The sequence below is a fragment of the Delphinus delphis genome, chromosome 15, assembly GCF_949987515.2.
Source record: "Delphinus delphis chromosome 15, mDelDel1.2, whole genome shotgun sequence".
NCBI classification, from domain to species: domain Eukaryota; kingdom Metazoa; phylum Chordata; class Mammalia; order Artiodactyla; family Delphinidae; genus Delphinus; species Delphinus delphis.
Genome location: NC_082697.1, coordinates 48,233,699 through 48,257,000, shown reverse-complemented (window position 1 = coordinate 48,257,000; position 23,302 = coordinate 48,233,699). Strand labels below are relative to the sequence as shown.

Below are 23,302 nucleotides of genomic sequence, written 5' to 3'. Positions count from 1 at the left end.
AGAAAATATTTGCAAATCATATGTCTGACAAGGAACTTGCAGAATATATGAAGAACTCTTACAACTCAACAATAAAAAGACAACTGAATTATATGGGCAAAGGCTTTGAATAGACATTTTTCTAAAGGAAGATACACAGATGGTCAATAAGCTCATGAAAATATGCTCAAAATCATTAGCCACTAGGAAATGCAGATCAAAACATAGTGAGATCCTATTTCATACCCACTAGGATGGCTGTAAAAAAACTAACATGTTGGCAAGGGCATGGGGAAGTTGGAACCCTCCCACATATGTTGCTGGTGGGAATGTAAAATGGTGCAGCCATTTTGGAAAACGGTTTGACATTTCCTCAAGAAGTTAAACTTAGGCGTTACCATATGACCCAGCAGTTTCACTCCTAGTTATATACCAAGTGAAATGAAAACACATGTCCACATAAAAACTTGTACATGAATGTTCATAGTGTTATTCATAATAGCCTCAAAGTGGAAACAACCCAGATGTCCATCGACTGATGATTGGATAGATAAAATGTAGTATATCCGTACAATGGAGTATTATTTGTCAGTAAAATAAATGATGTACTGATACATGCTATGACATGGATGAACCTTAACACATGTAAAGTGAAAGAAGCCAGTCAGAAAAAGACTGCATGTTGTATGATTCCATTTATATAGCATATCCAGGATTGGCAGATACATAGAGACAGGAAGTAAATTTGTGGTTGGCTAGGTTTGGGGTTGGTAAGAATGGGAAAGAGGAGTGATTGTTCATGAGTACTGGGTTTCTTTTTAAGGTGTTCAGAATGTCTAGTCTAAAACTAGACTGTGATGGATGCACAATGCGAATATACTAAAGCCCACTGAATTTACACTTTAAATGGGTCAATTTTATGGTGTGTTAAATATATCTGTAAAAACTATTTAAACTGTAATGGTATTATGCATATACAGTGATGGTATTAAATCATCTTCCTGTTAGATTTTAATCCATATTGTAAGTAGTGCCCAGTCATCCTTGAGCATAAATCTTTGCCTTCATTGGCATTGTTTGTTCAAAATAGAGTCCTAGGTATGCAGTTACTGAGTCAAAAGTTTGGTGTTTGTGTGTATATATTTCTGATTTTTAAAATTTGCTCATCATAGAAAACTTGGAAAATAGAGGAAACTAGGGAGTAGATAAAGTCACTTATATTCCCACTGTTAGAGATGAAATTTCTTTTTCCTCTATGTATTTTACTGTACATAAAACTTTATATCTAGCTTATTTTTTCACTTAAACCAAATCATAATTATTTCCCCCATGTCATTAAAAGCTTACCATAAACATAATTTTAACAGCTGTATCACAAGCTATCCTGTGGCTATATTATGATTTTCTTAGTAATTCTTCTGTTTTTATTTGGACTGTCTCATTTTTAGTATTATGCAGATTATTTCCCCAGAATAAATTCCTTGAAGTAGGAATACTAGGTTAAAGGGTCAAAGAGTTTAGATTTTTTTAAGGCTCTTGGTGAAAATGGCCAAATTGCTTCCTGAAAGGTAACAGTGAGTAATATCGTTGCCTGTGGTGGAAGATAAATCTGGAAGGGTAGGTTGGTTCAGATAATAAAGGGCCTCTTATGCTGTGTTAATGAATTCGGACTTTTGTGGGTGCTTGGGAATTGGTGAAGATTTTTAATCTTGGGCGTGATAGAAGATTTGAAGAGTAGATGAGAAGGAATAGATTTGAAATACACATTTAAGGAGGAATTTGGTAGGGCTTAGAAACTGAGTGTGACCACGGAACAAAGGTAGATCAGTTAACCAACAGCATCAAGTCTGCTTCCTGTCTTCGGTTCACTGACATGCTAGCTCATCCTCCAGAGAAGCCAAGTTGTTAAGCTAAGACAACATCGTTTACTATTAGCTTATGGTGTGTTCAGTATTATCTTTCTCAAAAGGGACTAGAGTGTTTTTTACATTGTTGCTCTTGAAGTAAAAACTAAAAGTAATGTATATTTTTTCCATTTAGGATAATTTACGTAAAGTAAAATTCACCATTTTTAGTGTAAGTTCTGCAGATTTTGGCCATATACAGTTGTGTAACTACCACCACAATCAAAATATAGAATAGTTCCTTCACTCCAAAAAAGTGCCCATATTAATACCTCCTCCAATCCCCAACAACCACTGATGTTCTTTTTTTAAAAAAATTTTAAATTTAATTTTATTTATTTTTTTATACAGCAGGTTCTTATTAGTCATCAATTTTATACGCATCAGTGTATACATGTCAATCCCAATTGCCCAATTCAGCACACACACCCCACCCCCGCCGCTTTCCCCCCTTGGTGTCCATACATTTGTTCTCTACATCTGTGTCTCATTTTCTGCCCTGCAAACCAGTTCATCTGTACCATTTTTCTAGGTTCCACATATATGCGTTAATATACGATATTTGTTTTTCTCTTTCTGACTTACTTCACTCTGTATGACAGTCACCAGATGCACCCACGTCTCTACAAATGACCCAATTTCATTCCTTTTTATTGAGTAATATTCCATTGTGTATATGTACCACATCTTCTTTATCCATTCGTCTGTCGATGGGCATTTAGGTTGCTTCCATGACCTGGCTATTGTAAATAGTGCTGCAATGAACATTGGGGTGCATGTGTCTTTTTGAATTATGGTTTTCTCTGGGTATATGCCCAGTAGTGGGATTGCTGGGTCACATGGTAATTCTATTTTCAGTTTTTTAAGGAGCCTCCATACTGTTCTCCATAGTAGCTGTATCAATTTACATTCCCACCAACAGTGCAAGAGGGTTCCCTTTTCTCCACACCCTCTCTAGCATTTGTTGTTTGTAGATTTTCTGATGATGCCCATTCTAACTGGTGTGAGGTGATACCTCATTGTAGTTCTGATTTGCATTTCTCTAATAATTAGTGATGTTGAGCAGCTTTTCATGTGCTTCTTGGCCATCTGTATGGCTTCTTTGGAGAAATGTCTATTTAGGTCTTCTGCCCATTTTTGGATTGGGTTCTTTGTTTTTTTAATATTGAGCTGCATGAGCTGTTTATATATTTTGGAGATTAATCCTTTGTCCGTTGATTCGTTTGCAAATCTTTTCTCCCATTCTGAAGGTTGTCTTTTTGTCTTGAGTATGGTTTCCTTTGCTGTGCAAAAGCTTTGAAGTTTCATTAGGTCCCATTTGTTTATTTTTGTTTTTATTTCCATTACTCTAGGAGATGGTTCAAAAAAGATCTTGCTGTGATTTATGTCAAAGAGTGTTCTTCCTATGTTTTCCTCTAAGAGTTTTATAGTGTCCGGTCTTACATTTAGGTCTCGAAACCATTTTGAGTTTATTTTTGTGTATGGTGTTACGTACGGAGTGTTCTAATTTCATTCTTTTACATGTAGCTGTCCAGTTTTCCCAACACCACTTATTTGAAGAGACTGTCTTTTCTCCATTGTGTATCCTTGCCTCCTTTGTCATAGATTAGTTGACCATAGGTGTGTGGGTTTATCTGTGGGCGTTCTATCTTGTTCCATTGATCTATGTTTCTGTTTTTGTGCCAGTACCATATTTTCTTGATTACTGTAGCTTTATAATATAGTCTGAAGTCAGGGAGTCTGATTCCTCCAGCTCCGTTTTTTTCCCTCAAGATTGCTTTGGCTATTTGGGGTCTTTTGTGTGTCCATACAAATTTTAAGGTTTTTTGTTCTAGTTCTGTAAAAAATGCCATTGGTAATTTGATAGGGATTGCATTTAATCTGTAGATTGCTTTGGGTGTATAGTCATTTTCACAGTATTGATTCTTCCAGTCCAAGAACATGGTGTATCTCTCCATCTGTTGGTATCATCTTTAATTTCTTTCATCAGTGTCTTATAGTTTTCTGCATACAGGTCTTTAGTCTCCCTAGGTAGGTTTATTCCTAGGTATTTTATTCTTTTTGTTGCAATGGTGAATGGGATTGTTTCTTTAATTTCTCTTTCAGATTTTTCATCATTAGTGTATAGGAATGCAAGAGAGTTCTGTGCATTAATTTTGTATCCTGCAACTTTACCAAATTCATTGATTAGCTCTAGTAGTTTTCTGATGACATCTTTAGGATTCTGTATGTATAGTGTCATGTCATTTGCAGACAGTGACAGTTTTACTTCTTCTTTTCCAATTTGTATTCTTTTTATTTGTTATTCTTCTCTGATTGCTGTGGCTAGGACTTCCAAAACTATGTTGAATAATAGTGGTGAGAGTGGACATCCTTGTCTTGTTCCTGATCTTAGAGGAAATGCTTTCAGTTTTTCACCATTGAGAATGATGTTTGCTGTGGGTTTGTCATATATGGCCTTTATTATGTTGAGGTAGGTTCCCTCTATGCCCACTTTCTGGAGAGTTTTTATCATAAATGGGTGTTGAATATTGCCAAAAGCTTTTTCTGCCATCTATTGAGATGATCATATGGTTTTTATTCTTCAATTTGTTAATATGGTGTATCACATTGATTGATTTGTGTATATTGAAGAATCCTTGCATCCCTGGGATAAATCCCACTTGATCATGGTGTACGATCCTTTCAGTGTGTTGTTGGATTCGGTTTGCTAGTATTTTGTTGAGGATTTTTGCATCTATATTCATCAATGATATTGGTCTGTAATTTTCTTTTTTTGTAGTATCTTTGTCTGGTTTTGGTATCAGGGTGATGGTGGCCTCATAGAATGAGGTTGGGTGTGTTCCTTCCTCTGCAATTTTTTGGAAGAGTTTGAGAAGGATGGGTGTTATCTCTTCTCTAAATGTTTGATAGAATTCACCTGTGAAGCCATCTGGTCCTGGACGTTTGTTTGTTGGAAAATTGTTAATCACAGTTTCAATTTCATTACTTGTGATTGGTCTGTTCATATTTTCTATTTCTTCCTGGTTCAGTCTTGGAAGGTTATACCTTTCTAACAATTTGTCCATTTCTTCCAGGTTGTCCACTTTATTGGCATAGAGTTGCTTGTAGTAGTCTCTTAGGATGCTTTGTATTTCTGTGGTGTCTGTTGTAACTTCTCCTGTTTCATTTCTAATTTTATTGATTTCAGTCCTCTCCTCTTTTTCTTGATGAGTCTGGCTAATGGTTTATCAATTTTGTTTATCTTCTCAAAGAACCAGCTTTTCGTTTTATTGATTTTTGCTGTTGTTTTCTTTGTTTCTATTTCGTTTATTTCTGCTCTGATCTTTATGATTTCTTTCCTTCTGCTAACTTTGGGTTTTGTTTGTTCTTCTTTCTCTAATTGCTTTAGGTGTAAATTTAGATTGTTTATTTGAGATTTTTCTTGTTTCTTGAGGTAGGCTTGTATAGCTATAAACTTCCCTCTTAGAACTACTTTTGCTGCATCTCATAGGTTTTGGATCGTCGTGTTTTCATTGTCATTTGTCTCTAGGTATTTTTTGATTTCCTCTTTGATTTCTTCAGTGATCTCTTGGTATTTAGTAACATATTGTTTAGCCTCCATTTGTTTGTGTTTTTTATGTTTTTTTCCCTGTAATTCATATCTAATCTCATAGCGTTGTGGCCAGAAAAGATGCTTGATATGATTTCAGTTTTCTTAAATTTACTGAGGCTTGATTTGTGACCCAAGATGTGATCTATCCTGGAGAATGTTCCGTGTGCACTTGAGAAGGAAGTGTAATCTGCTGTTTTTGGATGGAATGTCCTATAAATATCAATTAAATCTATCTGGTCTATTGTGTCATTTAAAGCTTCTGTTTCCTTATTTATTTTCATTTTGGATGATCTGTCCATTGGTGTAAGTGAGGTGTTAAAAGTCCCCCACTATTATTGTGTTACTGTTGATTTCCTCTTTTATAGCTGTTAGCAGTTGCCTTATGTATTGAGGTGCTCCTGTGTTTGGTGCATATATATTTATAGTTGTTTTACCTTCTTGGATTGATCCCTTGATCATTATGTAGTGTCATTCCTTATCTCTTGTAACATTCTTTTTTTTAAAGTCTATTTTATCTGATATGAGTATTGCTACTCCAGCTTTCTTTTGATTTCCATTTGCATGGAATATCTTTTTCCAACCCCTCACTTTCAGTCTGAATGTGTCCTAGGTCTGAAGTGGGTCTCTTGTAGACAGCATATATATGGGTCTTGTTTTTGTATCCATTCAGCAAGTCTGTGTCTTTTGGTTGGAACATTTAATCCATTCACATTTAAGGTAATTATCAATATGTATGTTCCTATGACCATTTTCTTAATTGTTTTGGGTTTGTTTTTGTACGTCCTTTTCTTCTCTTGTGTTTCCCACTTAGAGAAGTTCCTTTAGCATTTGTTGTGGAGCTGGTTTGGTGGTGCTGAATTCTCTTAGCTTTCGCTTGTCTGTAAAGCTTTTGATTTCTCCATCGAATCTGAATGAGATCCTTGCCAGGTAGAGTAATCTTGGTTGTAGGTTCTTCCCTTTCATCACTTTCAGTGTATCATGCCACTCCCTTCGGGCTTGTAGAGTTTCTGCTGAGAAATCCGCTGTTAACCTTATGGGAGTTCCCTTGTATGTTATTTGTCATTTTTCCCTTGCTGCTTTCAATAAGTTTTCTTTGTCTTTAATGTTTGCCAATTTGATTACTGTGTGCCTCGACGTGTTTCTCCTTGGGTTTATCCTGTATGGGACTTGCTGCACTTCCTGGACTTGGGTGGCTATTTCCTTTCCCATGTTAGGGAAGTTTTCGACTATAATCTCTTGAAATATTTTCTCTGGTCCTTTCTCTCTCTCTTCTCCTTCTGTGACCCCTATAATGCGAATGTTGTTGAGTTTAATGTTGTCCTAGAGGTCTCTTAGGCTGTCTTCATTTCTTTTCATTCTTTTTTCTTCATTCTGTTCCGCAGCAGTGAATTCCACCATTCTGTCTTCCAGGCCACTTACCCGTTCTTCTGCCTCAGTTATTCTGCTATTGATTCCTTCTAGTGTAGTTTTCATTTCAGTTATTGCATTGTTCATCTCTGTTTGTTTTTAATTCTTCTAGATCTTTGTTAAACATTTCTTGCATCTACTCAATCTTTGCCTCCATTCTTTTTCCGAGGTCCTGGATCACTTTTTTTTTTTTTTTTTCCTGGTACGCTGGCCTCTCACTGCCGTGGCCTCTCCTGTCGCGGAGCACAGGCTCCAGACGCGTAGGCCCAGCGGCCATGGCTCACGGGCCCAGCTGCTCGGCGGCACGCGGGATCCTCCTGGACCGGGGCACGAACCCGCGCCCCCTGCATGGGCAGGTGGACTCCCAACCACTGCCCCACCAGGGAAGCCCCTTGGATCATCTTCACTATCATTATTCTGAATCCTTTTTCTGGAAGGTTGCCTATCTCTGTTTCATTTAGTTGTTTTTCTGGAGTTTTATCTTGTTCCTTCATCTGGTACATAGCTCTCTGCCTTTTCATCTTGTCTGTCTTTCTGTGAATGTGGTTTTTGTTCCACAGGCTGCAGGATTGTAGTTCTTCTTACTTCTTCTGTCTGCCCTCTGGTGGATGAGGCTATCTAAGAGGCTTATGCAAGTTTCCTGATGGGAGGGACTGGTGGTGTGTAGAGCTGACTCACTGATCTGTTCTTTGTCCCTGTAGTTTCTTTCACCTTTGCACGAGTATCATATAAATGGAATTGTGCAGTCATAACCTTTGAGTCTGGGTTCTTTTCACTTAGGATAAGGTATTTGTACATCAGCAGTTTGTTCCTTTTGTTGCAAACAGTATTCCATTCCCCAGTTTAGGAATGTATTCTTTGTTTCCTATCTTAGTGAAAGGTGAGGCAAAATATTGTGGAGATCTTTTTTCCCCTAATATTAATAAGTGCTTGAAACAGTCATTCTCTCCACCTTGGATAAAACCACTAATAGATATATCTTATTATTAAGTAGTGCTTTTTAAATTTTTTCAACTGCAGAATCAAATGGCTATTTAACAGGGGAGGGGATTGCAGAAATTTTGAAATGTGTCAGTTTGTTTTATGGGATATTGACTTCTTAAAGGTCATACTCTTTGCATATTGAATACTGTATACATTAATGTCTCTTATCTAGCATTTATTCTGAAATTAAGTGATGCTTACATATCAGTTTTAGAAATAAAAAGTGTATATTTGTGACCTTTAGAACAGAATATTAAGTAGAAAACTTACGTTGATTAAATAAACATTTATTAAACAGCTTCGGTTCCGGGTAGATGGGGGATTGTGTGTATGTGTTAGGCAGAGGGCATTGATAAAGATACCAAGAGTTGAGGTGATGTCTCATGGTGGTTTTGATTGTTTCCCTGATGATTAGTGATGTTGAGCACCTTTTCACGTACTCTTGGCCATCTTTATGTCTTTGGAAAAATGTGTATTCAGAGCCTCTGCTCATTTTTTAATTGAATTTTTTTTGTTGTTGCTGAGTTGTATGTGAGTGAGTTCTTTACATATTTTGGATATGTACCTTATCAGATACCTGATTTGCAAACATTTTCTCCCATTCAATAGATTGCCTTTTCATTTTGTTGATGGTTTTCTTTGCTGTGCAGAAGTGTTTTCATTTGATATAGTTCCACTTACTGATTTTTGCTTTTGTTGCTTTTGGTTTTTGGAGTCAGATCCAGAAAAATCATCACCAAGACCTATGTCGAAGAGCTTACCATCTGTGTTTTATTTTAGGAGATTTGCAATTTCATATCTTCCATTCAAGTCTTTAATCCATTTTTTGAGTTAATTTCCTTATGCTATAAGATAGCGGTCCAGTGTCATTCTTCTGTACGTGGCTGTCCACTTTTCCCAAAACCATTTATTAAAAGAGATTGTCCTTTCCCATTGTACAGTTGACCCTTGAATAGCATGGGTTTGAACTGCACAGGTCCACTTAGAGGTGGATTTTTTCAGTAAATATGTGCTGTAGTACTACACGATCCGTGGTTGGTTGAATCCACCAATGCGGAACCATGGACTTGGAGGGCTGACTATAAAATTATATGCAGATTTTCAGTTGTGCAGAGGGTCAGTACCCCTAACCCCCAAGTATGAAGATTCCTCATACTGATTTTTTAATTTAATTAAAAATTAAAGAACTACCGTATGATCCATCAGCTCCACTTCTGGGTATTTATGCAAAGGAATAAAAGATGTATGCAACCCCTTGTTCATTGCAACATTATTTACAATAGCCAAGGCATAGAAGCAACCTAAGTGTTCATTGATGGTTAAGTGAATAAAGAAAATGTGCACACATATATAAATACATAAATGGAATATTATTTAGCCATAAAAAAGGAGATTTTGCCACTTGCAGCAACATGGATGTAGCTTGAAGGCATTAAGCTAAGTGAAATAAGTCAAACAGAGGAAGACAAATACCTTATGATCTCAATTATATGTGGAATCTAAAGAAAAAAACCCAAACTCATAGATAAAGAGAACAAATTGGTGGTTGCCAGAGGCAGGGTGGTGGGCAAAATGGGTGAAGGTGGTCAAAAGGTACAAACTTCTATTATAAAATAAATAAGTTCTGGGGATGTGATGTACAGCATGGTGACTATAATATTGTAATAGTACTTATTGTATATTTGAAAGTTGCTAAAAGAGTAGATCTTAAAAGTTCTCATCACAAGAAGGAAAATTGTAACGACGTGTGGTGATGGATGCTAACTAGACTTATTATGGTGATCATCTCACAGTGTATACAAATACTGAATCATTATGTTGTACACTTGAAACAACAGGTATGTTGTTGTGACCTAACAATGCTGTGTCAGTTATAGCTCAAAAAAAATGTCGTTCAGTTTCATCATCATCGCAAGTACATTCATGGTTCCATGATGTGATATGCAGTGAGTTGTCCTTATAAAATCAAATGATGTAAAAATTTTCCTTCTTTACAAGTTGTTTTTGTCAGTTATGAGGAATCTAAAAGATAAACATTATAAATATATGCAAACAGTATGTCAGAGGTCTGAAGTTCTGTATTTTTAGGAAAAAGAAAATAATAGCAGGTCTGATCAGGACCAAAATATTCTGTGGAGATCAATAAAAATTGCTTAGAAGTTTTTCGCTTTGTTTCTTTCAGAAAACCCTAAAGTTTTGAGATGTAGTATTTTCCTTGGTGTAAACTGAAGAATTGTACCATAAAGAATGGGGAAAAAATACAACATTTCATAAAAATTTTAAGGGATAATCATTTTTCAAAACCTTATAAAGTAGCTGATATTTCTTAGGTAGAATAGGGTTGGAGAAAAAATGATACTGTTAGTTCTTGCCCTTAAGGAGCACAGTCTAGAGAATGAGACACCCAATAGAAAGTTCATCACAGTCGTTGATGATTCTGTGATGGAAATAATCGTCCTCTGTGTTAGCATATGGTGGTTGAGAGGCCAAGTAAGCATTTCCTTCCCAGAGGGGAGGCCTGAGCTGAGCCCTGAAGGACTTGGCCGGCGGCAGAGGAGGAAGGTGAAGTATCACTAGAGAATGTGGTGTATTCAGGGAATCCCAGAGGTCGTGCATGACTGGAATTACGGGGTGCACGTCAGGGAGAAGTGGGAAAGGAAGCTGGAAAGATAGGGCATAAAGTGCTTGGCATGGATTTTATCCTGAAGGAAATTGGGCACTTGAAAGAAAACAGGAAAGACCTAGGACTTTTTGCCAGTGTGCTTCTATCCCTTGGTTGCTCGGACCCCCTCCCATTTTTCTATCTAGATTTGAGGCGGGTGGGGGGAGAAATGGGGGCTGTTACTTTCTCCGTCAGGTTTATGGAACTCCTTATTGTTCCTGCCCTGCCTTTCTGACTCCCTGCCTCAGCCTCCCAGCAGGTGGGGAACCTGTTACACCTAGTAAGACTGTCTGTAAATAAGATTGCATACAATCGGAGTGAGACAGATGTTTAGCAACTGGGCCTTTATTCTATCTAATCTATTTTGGCTGTTGAGATGATTTTTCTGTAAGTTATTTTTCTTTTGGTGGCGGGTTTTTTTCTGTGGGTGGTGGTTCCTAGAATTTAGGTTATTGAATGAGTTTTTTTCCTTACCAAGTAAGGTGTAACCATAAAATGGTTTTCGTGGAACTCTAAACATTAACATGCAGCTAGTAGAGAGTTGCTGTTTGGTCTACATAGGCTGTCTCAAGGACATTGTCTGTACTTTGCTGTGAGGTGAATGAAGGACTTCTACAAGTGGAAATTGGCTGTAAATTTAACAGTTTAGTCACCCTGGCTTTGGGGGATGAGCTAGTGTATCAGGGCAGAGGGTTAACTAGGAACATTTTCTGGCTCGCTGCTGGCCTGTGTAGTGACTGCGCAAACGACAGAACGGCGCTTCCCTCGGTGGCGCAGCCCCAGGAGGCAGGCAGATGGCGCTGCTGCCAGCTTCGCAGCCCTGCAGAGGCGCCTCTCGGCTAGTGGAGCAGGGGCTCAATTTAGCTCTTTCTTGGCCCCCTTGGCCAGGCACGGTCTAGAAAACTGTACTCAGCAGCTGTGGACATTTTGGGCTTATCAAGGGATGGAGGATTTGCTGTGTGCTTGCCTGACTGATCTTTACTTACTGGGCAGGGACAGATTTTAAGGCAGAGCCTGTTAGTTCGCCCCACAGCAGGCCCCAGTTTTCATCCTTGTGACCTTTGCTTCACACCTGTAGCTGATAGTTGTGCGGAGGATAATGGTAAGAGGTGGTGTGACTCAATCTTGACTGTTAAAGAAGACCGTTCTCATCCTTTGTGTTCTTCATATCTTTGCTGTTCATCCATTTAATAGTCACGGGAAGAAAGGAGAGAGATACATCAAATGTCAGTATGTTTTTTAAATCTGTAGTCGCGGTCGTCAGAGGACAGGTAGAAATTACTGTTTCAAATAAAAATTTTAAGCTGTCTGGTTGTTTTGACTCTTCCAAATTAACACTCAGAATATCCCCGTGCCAAAAAAAGAGTCTATTATAAGTCTCTTATCCCCCCAAGATTGCTTCCTTACCTCCAGAAATAGTTGGCCATAATTATTACAGTAAACTGGAGTTGAAATCCTTGCCCTTGGGGGCATTATTTTACTGCATAGTATAGTAACGGTGGTTCCTGAGGACAGGAGGCATCCATAACGCTAAATAGTATAGTGTTTTTCCAAGGTAGAAAACTACGTAATATGTTTTACAGATTTGTCTACCCAATATATACTATTTTGGTACATATTGAGTTAATTTTATGTGTTATTTTATGTTAAACTATTTAAAATCCTCAGTTGTATTAGCCATATTTCATGTGCTCAGTAGCCGTGTGTGGTAGTGGCTGCCATATTGGACAGTGCAGACAGAGAACATTTGTATCATCACAGAAAGTTCTGTTGTTCAGCACAGCTTCAAGGTGGTGTTGGAGGTGGAGTGTCTTAGCATCATTTGCATATGGCCACCTATTTTCCTGTTTTCAGTATGATAACTAAGCCAGAAAGACATACTGTTTACCCAGAGAATAACCTCTAGTATTCCAGGGAGTGGGGTGGCGGCAGAGTGGAGTTCAGGACGGGATCTAGAGACCTAAATGCTTCTCAAACTAATTTCATTCATTCTTATTTGAACTCTCAGTGGCTTTTTGGTAGGGAGATAAATTAAATGTATGTATTCTGCCTCCCATCTTGACACAGGATCTGTGAGGTTCTTAAATCTTACATGTAAAAATGTCCCTGAAGTACTTGTCACTCTCATTTTATTTGTTGTGTGATCATTATTGCTCAGAGGCACCAGTTGTAGTAGCCAAAAGCCTAAATATTCTGTAGTCAGTAATTTTCTGATTCTCTTGGCCCTTGTGCAAGGCATGGTGTAAATAAAGGATAATTGTGAACCCATTTAAACTCCCCAACTCCTTTGATTAGCAGTTATGGTGGGTGTTTAAGAGTTGGTAGGTTGAGAAAGGACCTAATTAATGCCATTTTTTTCTGCCAGGTGTTTGTAAATTTGAAACTGTATTTGTCTGCTATGCAGTATTCTACTTTCAAATGTTTCAGACGCTCAGCTTAGAAAAATAATTTTTTAAAAATTAATAATTTTCTGAGGCAAAACAATAGCTTTCATTCCTGTTTTCTCCAATGAGGATTGGGTTAAGTGTAGTTGGCATCAGTTATGGAGCCAGCAGGCATCCTACGTGAGTTTGGTAGTATAGACATAGACCACTGTTTCTGAAGTTTTGTTGAAAGGTAGGCTGCTGTAAGCCATCACATTTCGTTTTTGGCCTGGTTCCGTTGTCTACAATAATTGAATCAGAAAACTTGAGCTTCTTTCAAAGATTACCACCCTTACTCTAGAAGTGGAGAGAGTTGATGTTTTAACTTTAAAATACCCAGTGTTTCATAGTCTTTGTAGCTTTTACTTCCCCCTCTGTTTGTGAGTAGTAACTTTATTTAAAGAAGCGTACACTGGGTGAATGTTGAATATAAAGACAGTGCCTCCGTGTACATTATGCATTTAATCTCTGAATCAGTGTTTTACACAAGCTCTGCCAGAGGAGACTCAGGTTTGAGATCCATTATGCTTCAGGTACAAGTTAAAACTGGTAGTCACGTGAGATAAAATAAGTGAAGAATCATTTAACAGCAACTATTTTAACATGGGGGTGGAGTTCTGAAAGCAACTGTTATTCTCCAGTGGTCACTGGTACAGAACAGAGAGAAACTGAAGTCGTGGATAACATATCTTTTTAAGGTAATCACAAGGCTCTTGTAATAGCAATCTATTTTTGCTCTCAAGATTTTCTTTCCCAACAGTGCAGCAGATTTTGGTCCTATTTCAAAGTATCCTTTAATGGTCTTTATTGTTAAAACTTTGCAGTTGAATATAAATAACTCTTTAGAAATAAATTTAAAATTGCAACTGAATTTGGTTTTGCTTTAAAAAATAAACTTTGGATTTCTTGACAGCTGAGCAGTTAAAATGTTAATAATTAACATTTTAGAGAAATACTGAAAACTGAGACTTATGGGAGAGGATCTTTTCTATTAGGTAAAAAACACAGTGAACAAATGATTCTGAATATTAGTGTTACAACTGTTTTTAAGAGATTCATTGAAATGTGATAACAAATCCACAGAATTTAATACTCACAGGAATTCTTAACCATCATGATGGATGAACTGTATTTCAATATAATTGGTTTCTTTTTAATGCTGTATCTTTTATTTTGATTGAAATACCATGTTGAGAAAGGACCCATAGGCTTTACCAGGAGTCTGTGGCTCAAAAAATGCTTTGACTTTGGGCCTATTAGTTTTTATAATGTACTCTATCACTACTGCTTCATTATAAAAGTTAAACTTGTAGGCAAAGAAGTAAAATAGCAATGAGCTAAGATTTTAATGTTTCTTGAAATTTTAGAGCAACAGTTTAGTGATTGTCACCTGGGGCTGATTGGAAATGCAGAGTCTCAGACTCTACCCCAGATATTCGGAATCAGAATCTGCAAAATCTGCATTTTAACAGGATCCCCAGGTGATCCTACTGACCTGGTGCATGCCCCTAAGTAAATCAGTTGAAGGAACTCCTTTACTCAGGAGATGTTAAATGACACGCCCGAGGTGACACAGCTGGTTAGTGGGGAAGCTTGGGTGGAGCTGTTGCTCTCATAATTCTGGTGCTTTAATATCAAGTTATCTGCTTTTGGCCTCTAAAAAGTTAATAAACTGTAGTTACTTAAGGAGTAGTTTATCTTTTTTCCATCCCACTAGTCCGTACCCCAGGCTTTCCCGTTCACCCCCCAGAGTCAAAGGTGGAAGAAGAGCCCTGCTGGTGCCCGTGAGACCATGGAGGAGCAGTGGCAGAGGCGCCGGGCTGGAGGAGTGGTGTCCCCTGCCTTCCCAGTCTGCCCTCGCGGTTTTATTTTAGTCCAGCTTTATAAAAATCATTATCAAGAGTCTAGGCACCAGTTGTTTAATCTTCCATATCAAGTGTATTCCAAGTATATACTAAGTAAATCAAGGTCTAACAAATTCAAGCATATTTTATTCATTACAATTGAATCTAATGTACATGTTGCCTCGTGCATGTTTTAAATTACTTTCAAGGGCAAAAGTTAGTATTACAGTGTTAGTAGTCGTAAAGAAATCGTACTTGTTTAACATCGAAGCCCCTAAAGCCACCGCAGTGGGAAGATGAGAGAAAATGAGCATTTGGTGATATCAGTCAGCCTCCTGGTCACTGACCTGAACACTTGATTCTGTCTGCTTCCTCGCTGTCTTCCCTTCCCAGCCAGCGGCTGTGGAGCACAGGGGATGTCCTCACCACCTCCTCCTTGTACTGTGCCTGCCACGCTGGTGGAGGCCTCATGGCCCCGGCCTTGCTGACCGCAGTGGCCTTTAGGTTGTCTCCTTGCCCCAGTCTCCTCCTGTCCTGGCTCTCTCATGCATGGCTTCGTGTATTTTCCAAAAAATACCCAGTGCCTCCAGACTCCTGGGCCTGCCGTTGGTGGCCTCTCCCCCGAACCCAGTCCACATCCTGGTTTCCTCCTCTCATACTGGACGAACCGCGTTCTGTTTGTCAGGAACTGTCTTTTCATCCTTTCAGCCCCCTTATTCTGGAGTGCTTTAAGTCACCTTCCAGACGAAACTCTCCTTGATTTAGCCGCATCCCCTCCCTGCCCCCAGTTTGATCTCTACCTTCTTTAAACGCCCTTCTGTTGGAGTTTATCAAGGAATAGTGAATGTTTTACCAAGTATTGAAGCACTATATGTGCTCTTTATCTTCTCCACTAATCAGTACACTCCCTTGAGGGTCTGATTTATTCTTGATTTCCTCAAGGGAACACAAAAGTGAACAAGACAGACATATAGTCTTAAGGAGCTTACTGCCCCTTTGGGGAGACAGTCAAGTAATCTTGAAGGTAGGACATTGAGGCTGTAGTAAGTGCTATGGGCTAGAGGCATATGATCTCATGGAAGCGCGTGATAGTGGTTTTGGCCCAAACAACTTGTTTTCCAAGTGAAAATTGATCTGAGGTGTAAAGAGTGAATGAGGCACAGTGAGCAGAGGCCCCGAGCCGGGAGGGAGCCTGAATGCAGACAACTGACAGAAGGCCGGTAGTGAGCTTCCTGAACTTCCGAGCACGGGTGCTGTAAGGTAGGGCTGCAGAGGTGGGCGGATCACGCCTGCGCAGAGCAGTGGAAAGCCGCCACTGAAGTGTTTTACGCACGGTGATGGTATTCCTGTTCCAGATCTGTGGCTGCAGTGCACTGGATGAATTAGGGGGAGTGGAGGTGATCACAGGGTGCGTGAGCAGTCTGTTGTGTTTGGGATGACAAATTAAACGCCAAATATCAGTGGCCTAATAATAGAGTAAAGGTTTATCTCTGTCGTGCAGTGCAGTGGGGTTGGGCAGCCCTCTTCTGTCTTGAGGTGTGTCTGCCAGGGTCATCTTTGCAGGGGAAGGCAGAGCTTGAAGATCAGCTTTAAAGGGCCAGGCCTGGCGGTGCTTCCTGTCACGGTGACCACCTCTCACCGAGCAGGGCTCAGTCTTGTGGCCCCAGCTGAGCTTGCGAGGAAGGCTGGAGAACGTGGTCTTCCTGGGTCCATGCATGTCCTCGTCTCCCTCCCCTGCAGTGACTTGAGAGGTTACTGGCACAGTTACGGTAATAGGCAGTGGTAGCTTGGGCTGGGAGAATGGCAACAGAAATGGGGAGAAATGAATATCTTGGAGAAAAACTTGGAAATTCAAAGGGCTAAGTGAGGTGAGGGTAGAGGATTGTTGAGGATGTCTCTTAGGTTTGGCGCTTATATGAAACTGGGATGGTGGTGTGTACTGGGAAAGGAAGACTGATGAGAAGGAGACCAACCTGTATCAGATTTTGGACATGCTGAGCATCAGATCCCTTTGAAACATCCAGCTGCAGATGTTAGATAGGCAATTGGGTGTAAAGACTGTGAGTTCAGAAAGGCAGAAATCTGAACACCGTGCGAGTCCTTTGGATTAGGTGATGGAAACCTCGAGCGTGGATACCTCAGGAGAATGCAGAGTCCTTCCTTTCCACCAACACCGCCATCAGCATCTGCTTTCTGCCAGATTGCTCAACCGTTGCCTCTCTGACCTCACTGAACCTGTGGGGTCCTCGGATCCCTTTGCTGGTCCTTAGGGGATTCCCTTTGGAACTACCCATCATAGCTATTCTAAACCTTTACCCTCCCTCTTCCTATTTTAGAGGAATAAAGGCATAGTCTTTCCTAAGACTGACTCGTGCATCTGTGCCCTGCATCTCGTCAGTCTCATTAGGATTCTGACTGTTGTTTGAGTGGTTAAGTATCCTCTGGAGCCAAATCGCCTGAGTTCAAACCTCAGTTCTTCTGTCAGTTTCTGTGTGACCCTGGCCAAGTTACTTAACCTTTCTATGCCTCAATTTCCCCATCTGTAGGATGCAAGCAGTAATGGTAGCTAGCTCATAGAATGGTGATTTAGAAGTGTGTGACAATAGAAGTACTCAATATTAGTATTTTTTTCTTTTTCTTTAGGATTTGGCTTTCTTTCTCTTGTTCCTTCAAGCTCTTAAACTGTTAGTGTGGCCGCATCTCCCCAGTGGAAGACAACTTACATGCATTGGAAGTCAGCGTTCAGTCCTCCCCTTCCCTTCGCCATCAGCCATCCTGTCTGCTGTACCTCAGTTCCCTGTGCATCCCCAGCCCACTGCCCTGGATTCTTGCCCATCCCTCTGTCTCCTGAAATGCTCAGAGGCCCAGTCGTCAAGCCCAGTGGTCCGTTTCCAGTCATTCTCGAACTTTACAGTTTCTGGTATTGCTGACCTCCCTTCTGGAAATATTTTCTCTTGGCTTCCAGGATGGTCTTTTCCCCCTTCTTACTTTTTCTTCTTAGCCTTCTGATAATTTCTTCTTAATTCCATTGACTTGTTTCTCTTTTGCTACTTAATGTTGATATGCCTCCGTGGTATTGACTTTGGTCCAAAATACCGATTAAGTGGAGCCTTCCTATTAGATTTGTGCTGTTTCCAGTTACTAACTGGTCATCTCCACCTAGATGTCTTGCACATTCTTCAAGATTAACGTGTTAAACTGTGCCCATCCTCCCCCTTCTGTTTATCCATCAGTCTTTCTAGTCACCAGTCTGGAGAATCCATCCAGGGTCGTCTTTGATGCTCTTCTGTACTGTTTCTCTCAGCTGTATTGGCTCTGCTTTGAAATGTCCTTGGATTTGTTTTTGTTTTCAGCAGCACTGCTGTAGTTCAGAGCTTTCTCTGGATATTGGCAGTTGCCTCAGACGTAGTCTTCCTGCTTCCAGTGTCTTTGCCAGTTTCTCCTTCACAGTCTTTGGTGTTAGTTTCCTCAAGCATTAATGTCTCTAGTATTCCCCTCATCAGAAACCTCCATATTCCTCATTTCAGATGGAAAAAAGCCAAAATTCTTCCTTACTGAGGCTTTTAAGGTGCCTGTAAGTTACAGCCAGATTTGACGGAGGTTAGTTGCATTATGATTGCAGGGTACACATTTACTTTCTGTTTTCAATTACTGATACATAATTAATTTAATTTCCAAGTCGTAATTGAGTGTTGTTTGAAATACTTCACTTAGATATTGACAGATACATTCAAATATTAATTGGTTGGATTCAAGGCTTCACATGTTTCCTTCATGCTTTTAAAGATGGATTAGTCAAATGTGATTTACAAATCACCAGTTATGGACTAGGGAGTTAGAGGAATTAGGGTCTGTTTCTAATTCCTTGTTAATTTTTGTCACTTTGAACATTTTATTCATCTCTATTCAAAAAATCAAAATAAAGATTCTTAACTTGCTTTCCATAGATGAACTGTGAAGATCAGAACAATACTACTCCTAAAGCAGTAAAAGAAGGTTTAAGGTAGTATTTTTTAAAAATGGGAAAGCGGTAAGATTGTGTAACTTTGGAGGTAGTTTTCTAGCCTTAATTTTCTATATATTCCTCTTTGTTAGAGTAAAATGTTCGTTTAGGATTAGATTAGGTAGGATTGAAGTGGATTATGATTAGATGTAGATTAGATTAGATGGGATTGAGGTGAGCTCTTTTAATCAATGAGATGATTAAGTGGCCCAGTTAACCTTAATACTAAGTAACTGCTAGGATCTTTGTGTATTTTAACCCCCAGAATTCTTACATGGATTTTTCTTTTCTTTTTTTTTTTTTTTTTTGCGGTACGCGGGCCTCTCACTGTTGCGGCCTCTCCCGTTGCGGAGCACAGGCTCTGGACGTGCAGGCTCAGCGGCCATGGCTCACGGGCCTAGCCGCTCTGTGGCATGTGGGATCTTCCCGGACCGGGGCACGAACCCGTATCCCCTGCATCGGCAGGCGGACTCCCAACCACTGCGCCACAAGGGAAGCCCCTTACATGCCTTTTTAAGTAACAACTTTATTGAGATATAATTCACATATCATAAAGTACAGTTCGCTGATTTTCAGTATGTTTCCAGAGTTGAGCATCCATCACCACTGTCAAATTCCAGAACATTCCATCACTCCAAAAAGATGCCTGTCCCACTAGTAGTCACTCTGCATTCCCTCTCCCCTTTGCCACTGGAAACCACTAATCTGCTTCCTGTCCATGGATTTGACTGTTTTCAACATTTCAGGGAATAGACTTGTGAGCAATGTGGCCTCGTATGTCTGGGCCTTTACTTAGCATGGTGCTTTTCAAGGTTCATGTGTCGTGTAGCGGGTATCAGCACCTCATTCTGTTATGGATGAATAATATTCCATTGTATGGATATGCCACATTTTGTTTATTCATCAGCTGATAAACATTGGATTCTTTCTACTTTTTGGCGGTTAGAAATAATGCTGCTATGAACTTTCACGCACAGGTTTTTGTATGGACATATGTTTTCATTTCTCCTGTGTCTACGCTGAGGAGTGGTGTTGCTGTGTGTTAACTCCATGTTTAATGTTTTGAGGAGCTGCAAGATGGTTTCCTGAAGCGGCTGCACCATTGTTGTAGTTCTTTCAGCAACATTTAAGGGCCCTAGTTTCTCAACAGCCCCACCAACATTAGTTTCTGTCCACAGCCATCCCGGTGGGTGTGAAGTAGTTTTTCATTGTGGTGTTGATGTGCACTTACCTAATGACTAATGGTGCTGAGTGTTTTTTTCCAAGTGCTTCTTGACCGTTTTTTAAAAATCTTCTTTGGATAAATGTCTATTCAAATTGCTTGCCCATTTTTAAATTGGGTTGTCTTTTTTATCGTTGTTATAAGGTTTCTTTATATATTCTGGATGCAAGTTTCTTACTGGATATACGATTTGCAAATATTTTTTCCTAGTGTGCAGGTTATTTTTTCATCTCACACGCATTTATATTTAATCAAATGGTGTGATGTTAATTTTGGGTATCATTAACATTTTGGCATTGTTTAGTATTTAAATTCTATTAAGTTTATAATTCTTGCTTTAGAAAAGCTAACATGCAAACCAAAGTAGTTAATGAAGCATAAAAAATTATAAAGTTAATGGAAATGGCACATTCCTTAAAGAAGTTGAAAAGATCAAAAAGTGATTTTAGATCTTTGGTTATCAAGATCTTACGTAACCACTTCTTCATTTTGGAATAGCAAGTATAACATGGTAAAAGGTTATTTTCTGTAGTCAGTATAATCCTAAATTAAGCTATCCTCTTTGTTATAGCAGTAAATATTTATTTATTTTTAATCAAGATATAATCGACATATAACATTATGTAAGCTTAGGGTTTACAAGGTGTTGATTTTTGATTCATTTATATATTGCAATATGATGACCACAGTAGGTTAGCTAACACTTCTATCACATCACATAATTATCATTTCTTTTCTTGTGGTGGGAACGATTAAGATCTAGTCTCCTAGCAGTCTCATTTATTCTAATTTTAATTTAAAACTTGGAGATTTTATAAATGAAATTTTACAGGTATGTGACTGATATGTTACTGGATTAATCATATAATTTTGACATGTTAGTAGAACAAAGATCTTTCAATTCTTTTATTAGTGAAGTATGTGCTGTAGTAGTGGAATTTTCTCAACCCAGCCACTCTGACCATCTATTATTCGTTATGAAAAGAATTTCGGGTATTATTAACACCCAAACTGGGGAGATGACTGCCCCAGTCAGGGCTCTGAGCAACCTGTATAAGAAGAAACTAATTCAGCACCCCAGGAAGCACTGTTTGCTAGGTTTCAGGGTTGGAGGAGCTGCTGTAGCTGAATCTTCCCTTACTCCCGCATAATAGTGATGAATGGCTTAGATATGTAATCTTTTTAAAAGTTTAATGACTGAAATTAGTGTTTGCAGCTCAAATTTTCTAGTCTTCCTATTAGATGGTAAATATACCTAAAAAAATTTAAGTGTATGCCAGTCTATGAACCAAAAGTTACGTAGTGTTTTGTATTTGGCATGATAAAAACTGTAAGCCTCCTTGTGATTTTTTTCCCCTCTCATTCTAGGCCTCAGGAGTGCAAGTTGCTGATGAAGTATGTCGCATTTTTTATGACATGAAAGTTCGGAAGTGCTCCACACCAGAAGAAATCAAGAAAAGAAAGAAAGCTGTCATTTTTTGTCTCAGCGCAGACAAAAAGTGCATCATTGTAGAAGAAGGCAAAGAGATCTTGGTTGGAGATATCGGTGTAACCATAACGGATCCTTTCAAGCATTTTGTGGGAATGCTTCCTGAAAAAGATTGTCGCTATGCTTTGTATGATGCAAGCTTCGAAACAAAGGAATCCAGAAAAGAGGAGTTGATGTTTTTTTTGTGGTAAGCATTGTTAGAAATATTGAACCTTTGTAAATCTCAGAGTTAATCTCTTATTGTCAGCTTAGCACCTCACCAGATTCTTCTCCAACACGCCCTGCCAGGAACCAGCCTCCCGCTTCACTTGTGCCTCTGTGGACTTTGAAGCTGGTGCTGGCGTGGCCTCCAGCTGGGATTTGCTCTGCATTCACATTGTCCAGTAGGGTAGCTACTAGCCTCTTGGGGCTGTTGAAATTAAAGTCTGAAGTTCAGTTTCTCAGTTGAATCACCACATTTCAAATGCTCAGTAGCCACATGTGACTAGTGGCCACCTTTTTAGGTAGCACAGCACCGATACAGAACATTTCCTTTGCTGCAGAAAGCTCTATTTATTGGACAGCGTTGTTGTAAATAGTGAAACTGTGCTATAAAGTGATTTACATGGCCTTAAAAGGCTGTTTAAATTAGTTATTCTGGTCTTTTCAAGTAAGTTCATATTTGAGATTAAGCTTGATTTAAAAGTCACCCTATATTCCTCATTTAATTGTATTGTATGTAGTACATTCCTTGGTATGGAATTCTTACACAGCGAGAATCTTCTCTGGCTTCCAAGGGGAAGGGGGAAGTGGTAACGGCCTCTGATTTGGGGGGCGTGAGTGTCCTCTGGACTCTGGCCTGAGCCCAGCAAGGCAAGGAGGGGCTTAACTCTCAGCTGTGTGCCACCAACAACGTGGGACCATGGGGCTGGGAAGTCAAAAGAGTTCAGGTCTCAGGGAATGTAACCCTAGGCCACGGCTCAGTCCCTTGCAGCCCTGGCTGCACCTGGTGAGGTCAGATGCGCGTATTGGGCGCCCACTGTGGAAGGAGCCTGGCAGCCACAGACACAAGTGCATAAAGATAGTAGTGAGACTTAAAACCGAGCATGTTGAATGAAGGTGCATCCTTTAAACTTTTATTTCTGCTACATGCCAAGCATTGTGTTAGGGCTGGGAAAATAGCTGTGAAAAAACCAGCTAAAGCCCTGGCTCTTCCGGGCTTTACTCTTGAGTGGCAGGTATGGCAGGTAAAGGTTTAAGCTTTTAAACTGGTTAATATTTCCTTCATTTGCACTATTTTTTATCCTGGATTTTTATCCTTTTTTTTTTCCACTATGAAAATGATACATCCTTATTAAAGAACATTTGGAAAATAAAAGTAGAATGAAGAAGAGAAGATTCAGTGTTAGTGCAGTGTTTTATTTTTGCTTTATTACTTTTTAAAAGAAAGATAAAACCTTATAGGAGTTTTCCATCACAAGCTCTGTTTAGGGCCCAGGGAACGGCTCTTGCTTCAAGTATTTTGAAGATCTGTTTAGAGTAAAATCAGAACAGCTAAAGCTTTTTTTGTCCCTGACGTATTTTGCATAAGAAAAGCACCACTTACTTTTGTAGCTGGTGCATCTGAGGTCCTTGTTGTGGCTTTGCCTCCCTCCTTGGACCTCAGAGTTGTGAGGAATATGCGCCGAGAGACCGAGAAACTGCCCTTCGCCTTGTTCCCAGGAATAGACTCAGCCCGCTGTGTGGGCGGCAGACTAGCTGAGGGCCCCACCGGGCCACGGTGTTCATGACTGTGGAATGTCCTGGAAATA

General features: G+C 39.5%; 1 protein-coding gene across 1 annotated transcript in view; it reads left to right on the top strand.

Moving 5' to 3' along the window:
• The window catches only part of DSTN (destrin, actin depolymerizing factor), a 37,150-nt gene that overhangs the window by 9,652 nt on the left and 4,196 nt on the right, over positions 1-23,302 (top strand). Inside the window, exon 2 of the mRNA XM_060031335.1 lies at positions 21,392-21,699. Coding sequence (XP_059887318.1) covers positions 21,392-21,699 — 308 coding nt within the window. The remainder of the gene's footprint in view (positions 1-21,391; positions 21,700-23,302) is intronic.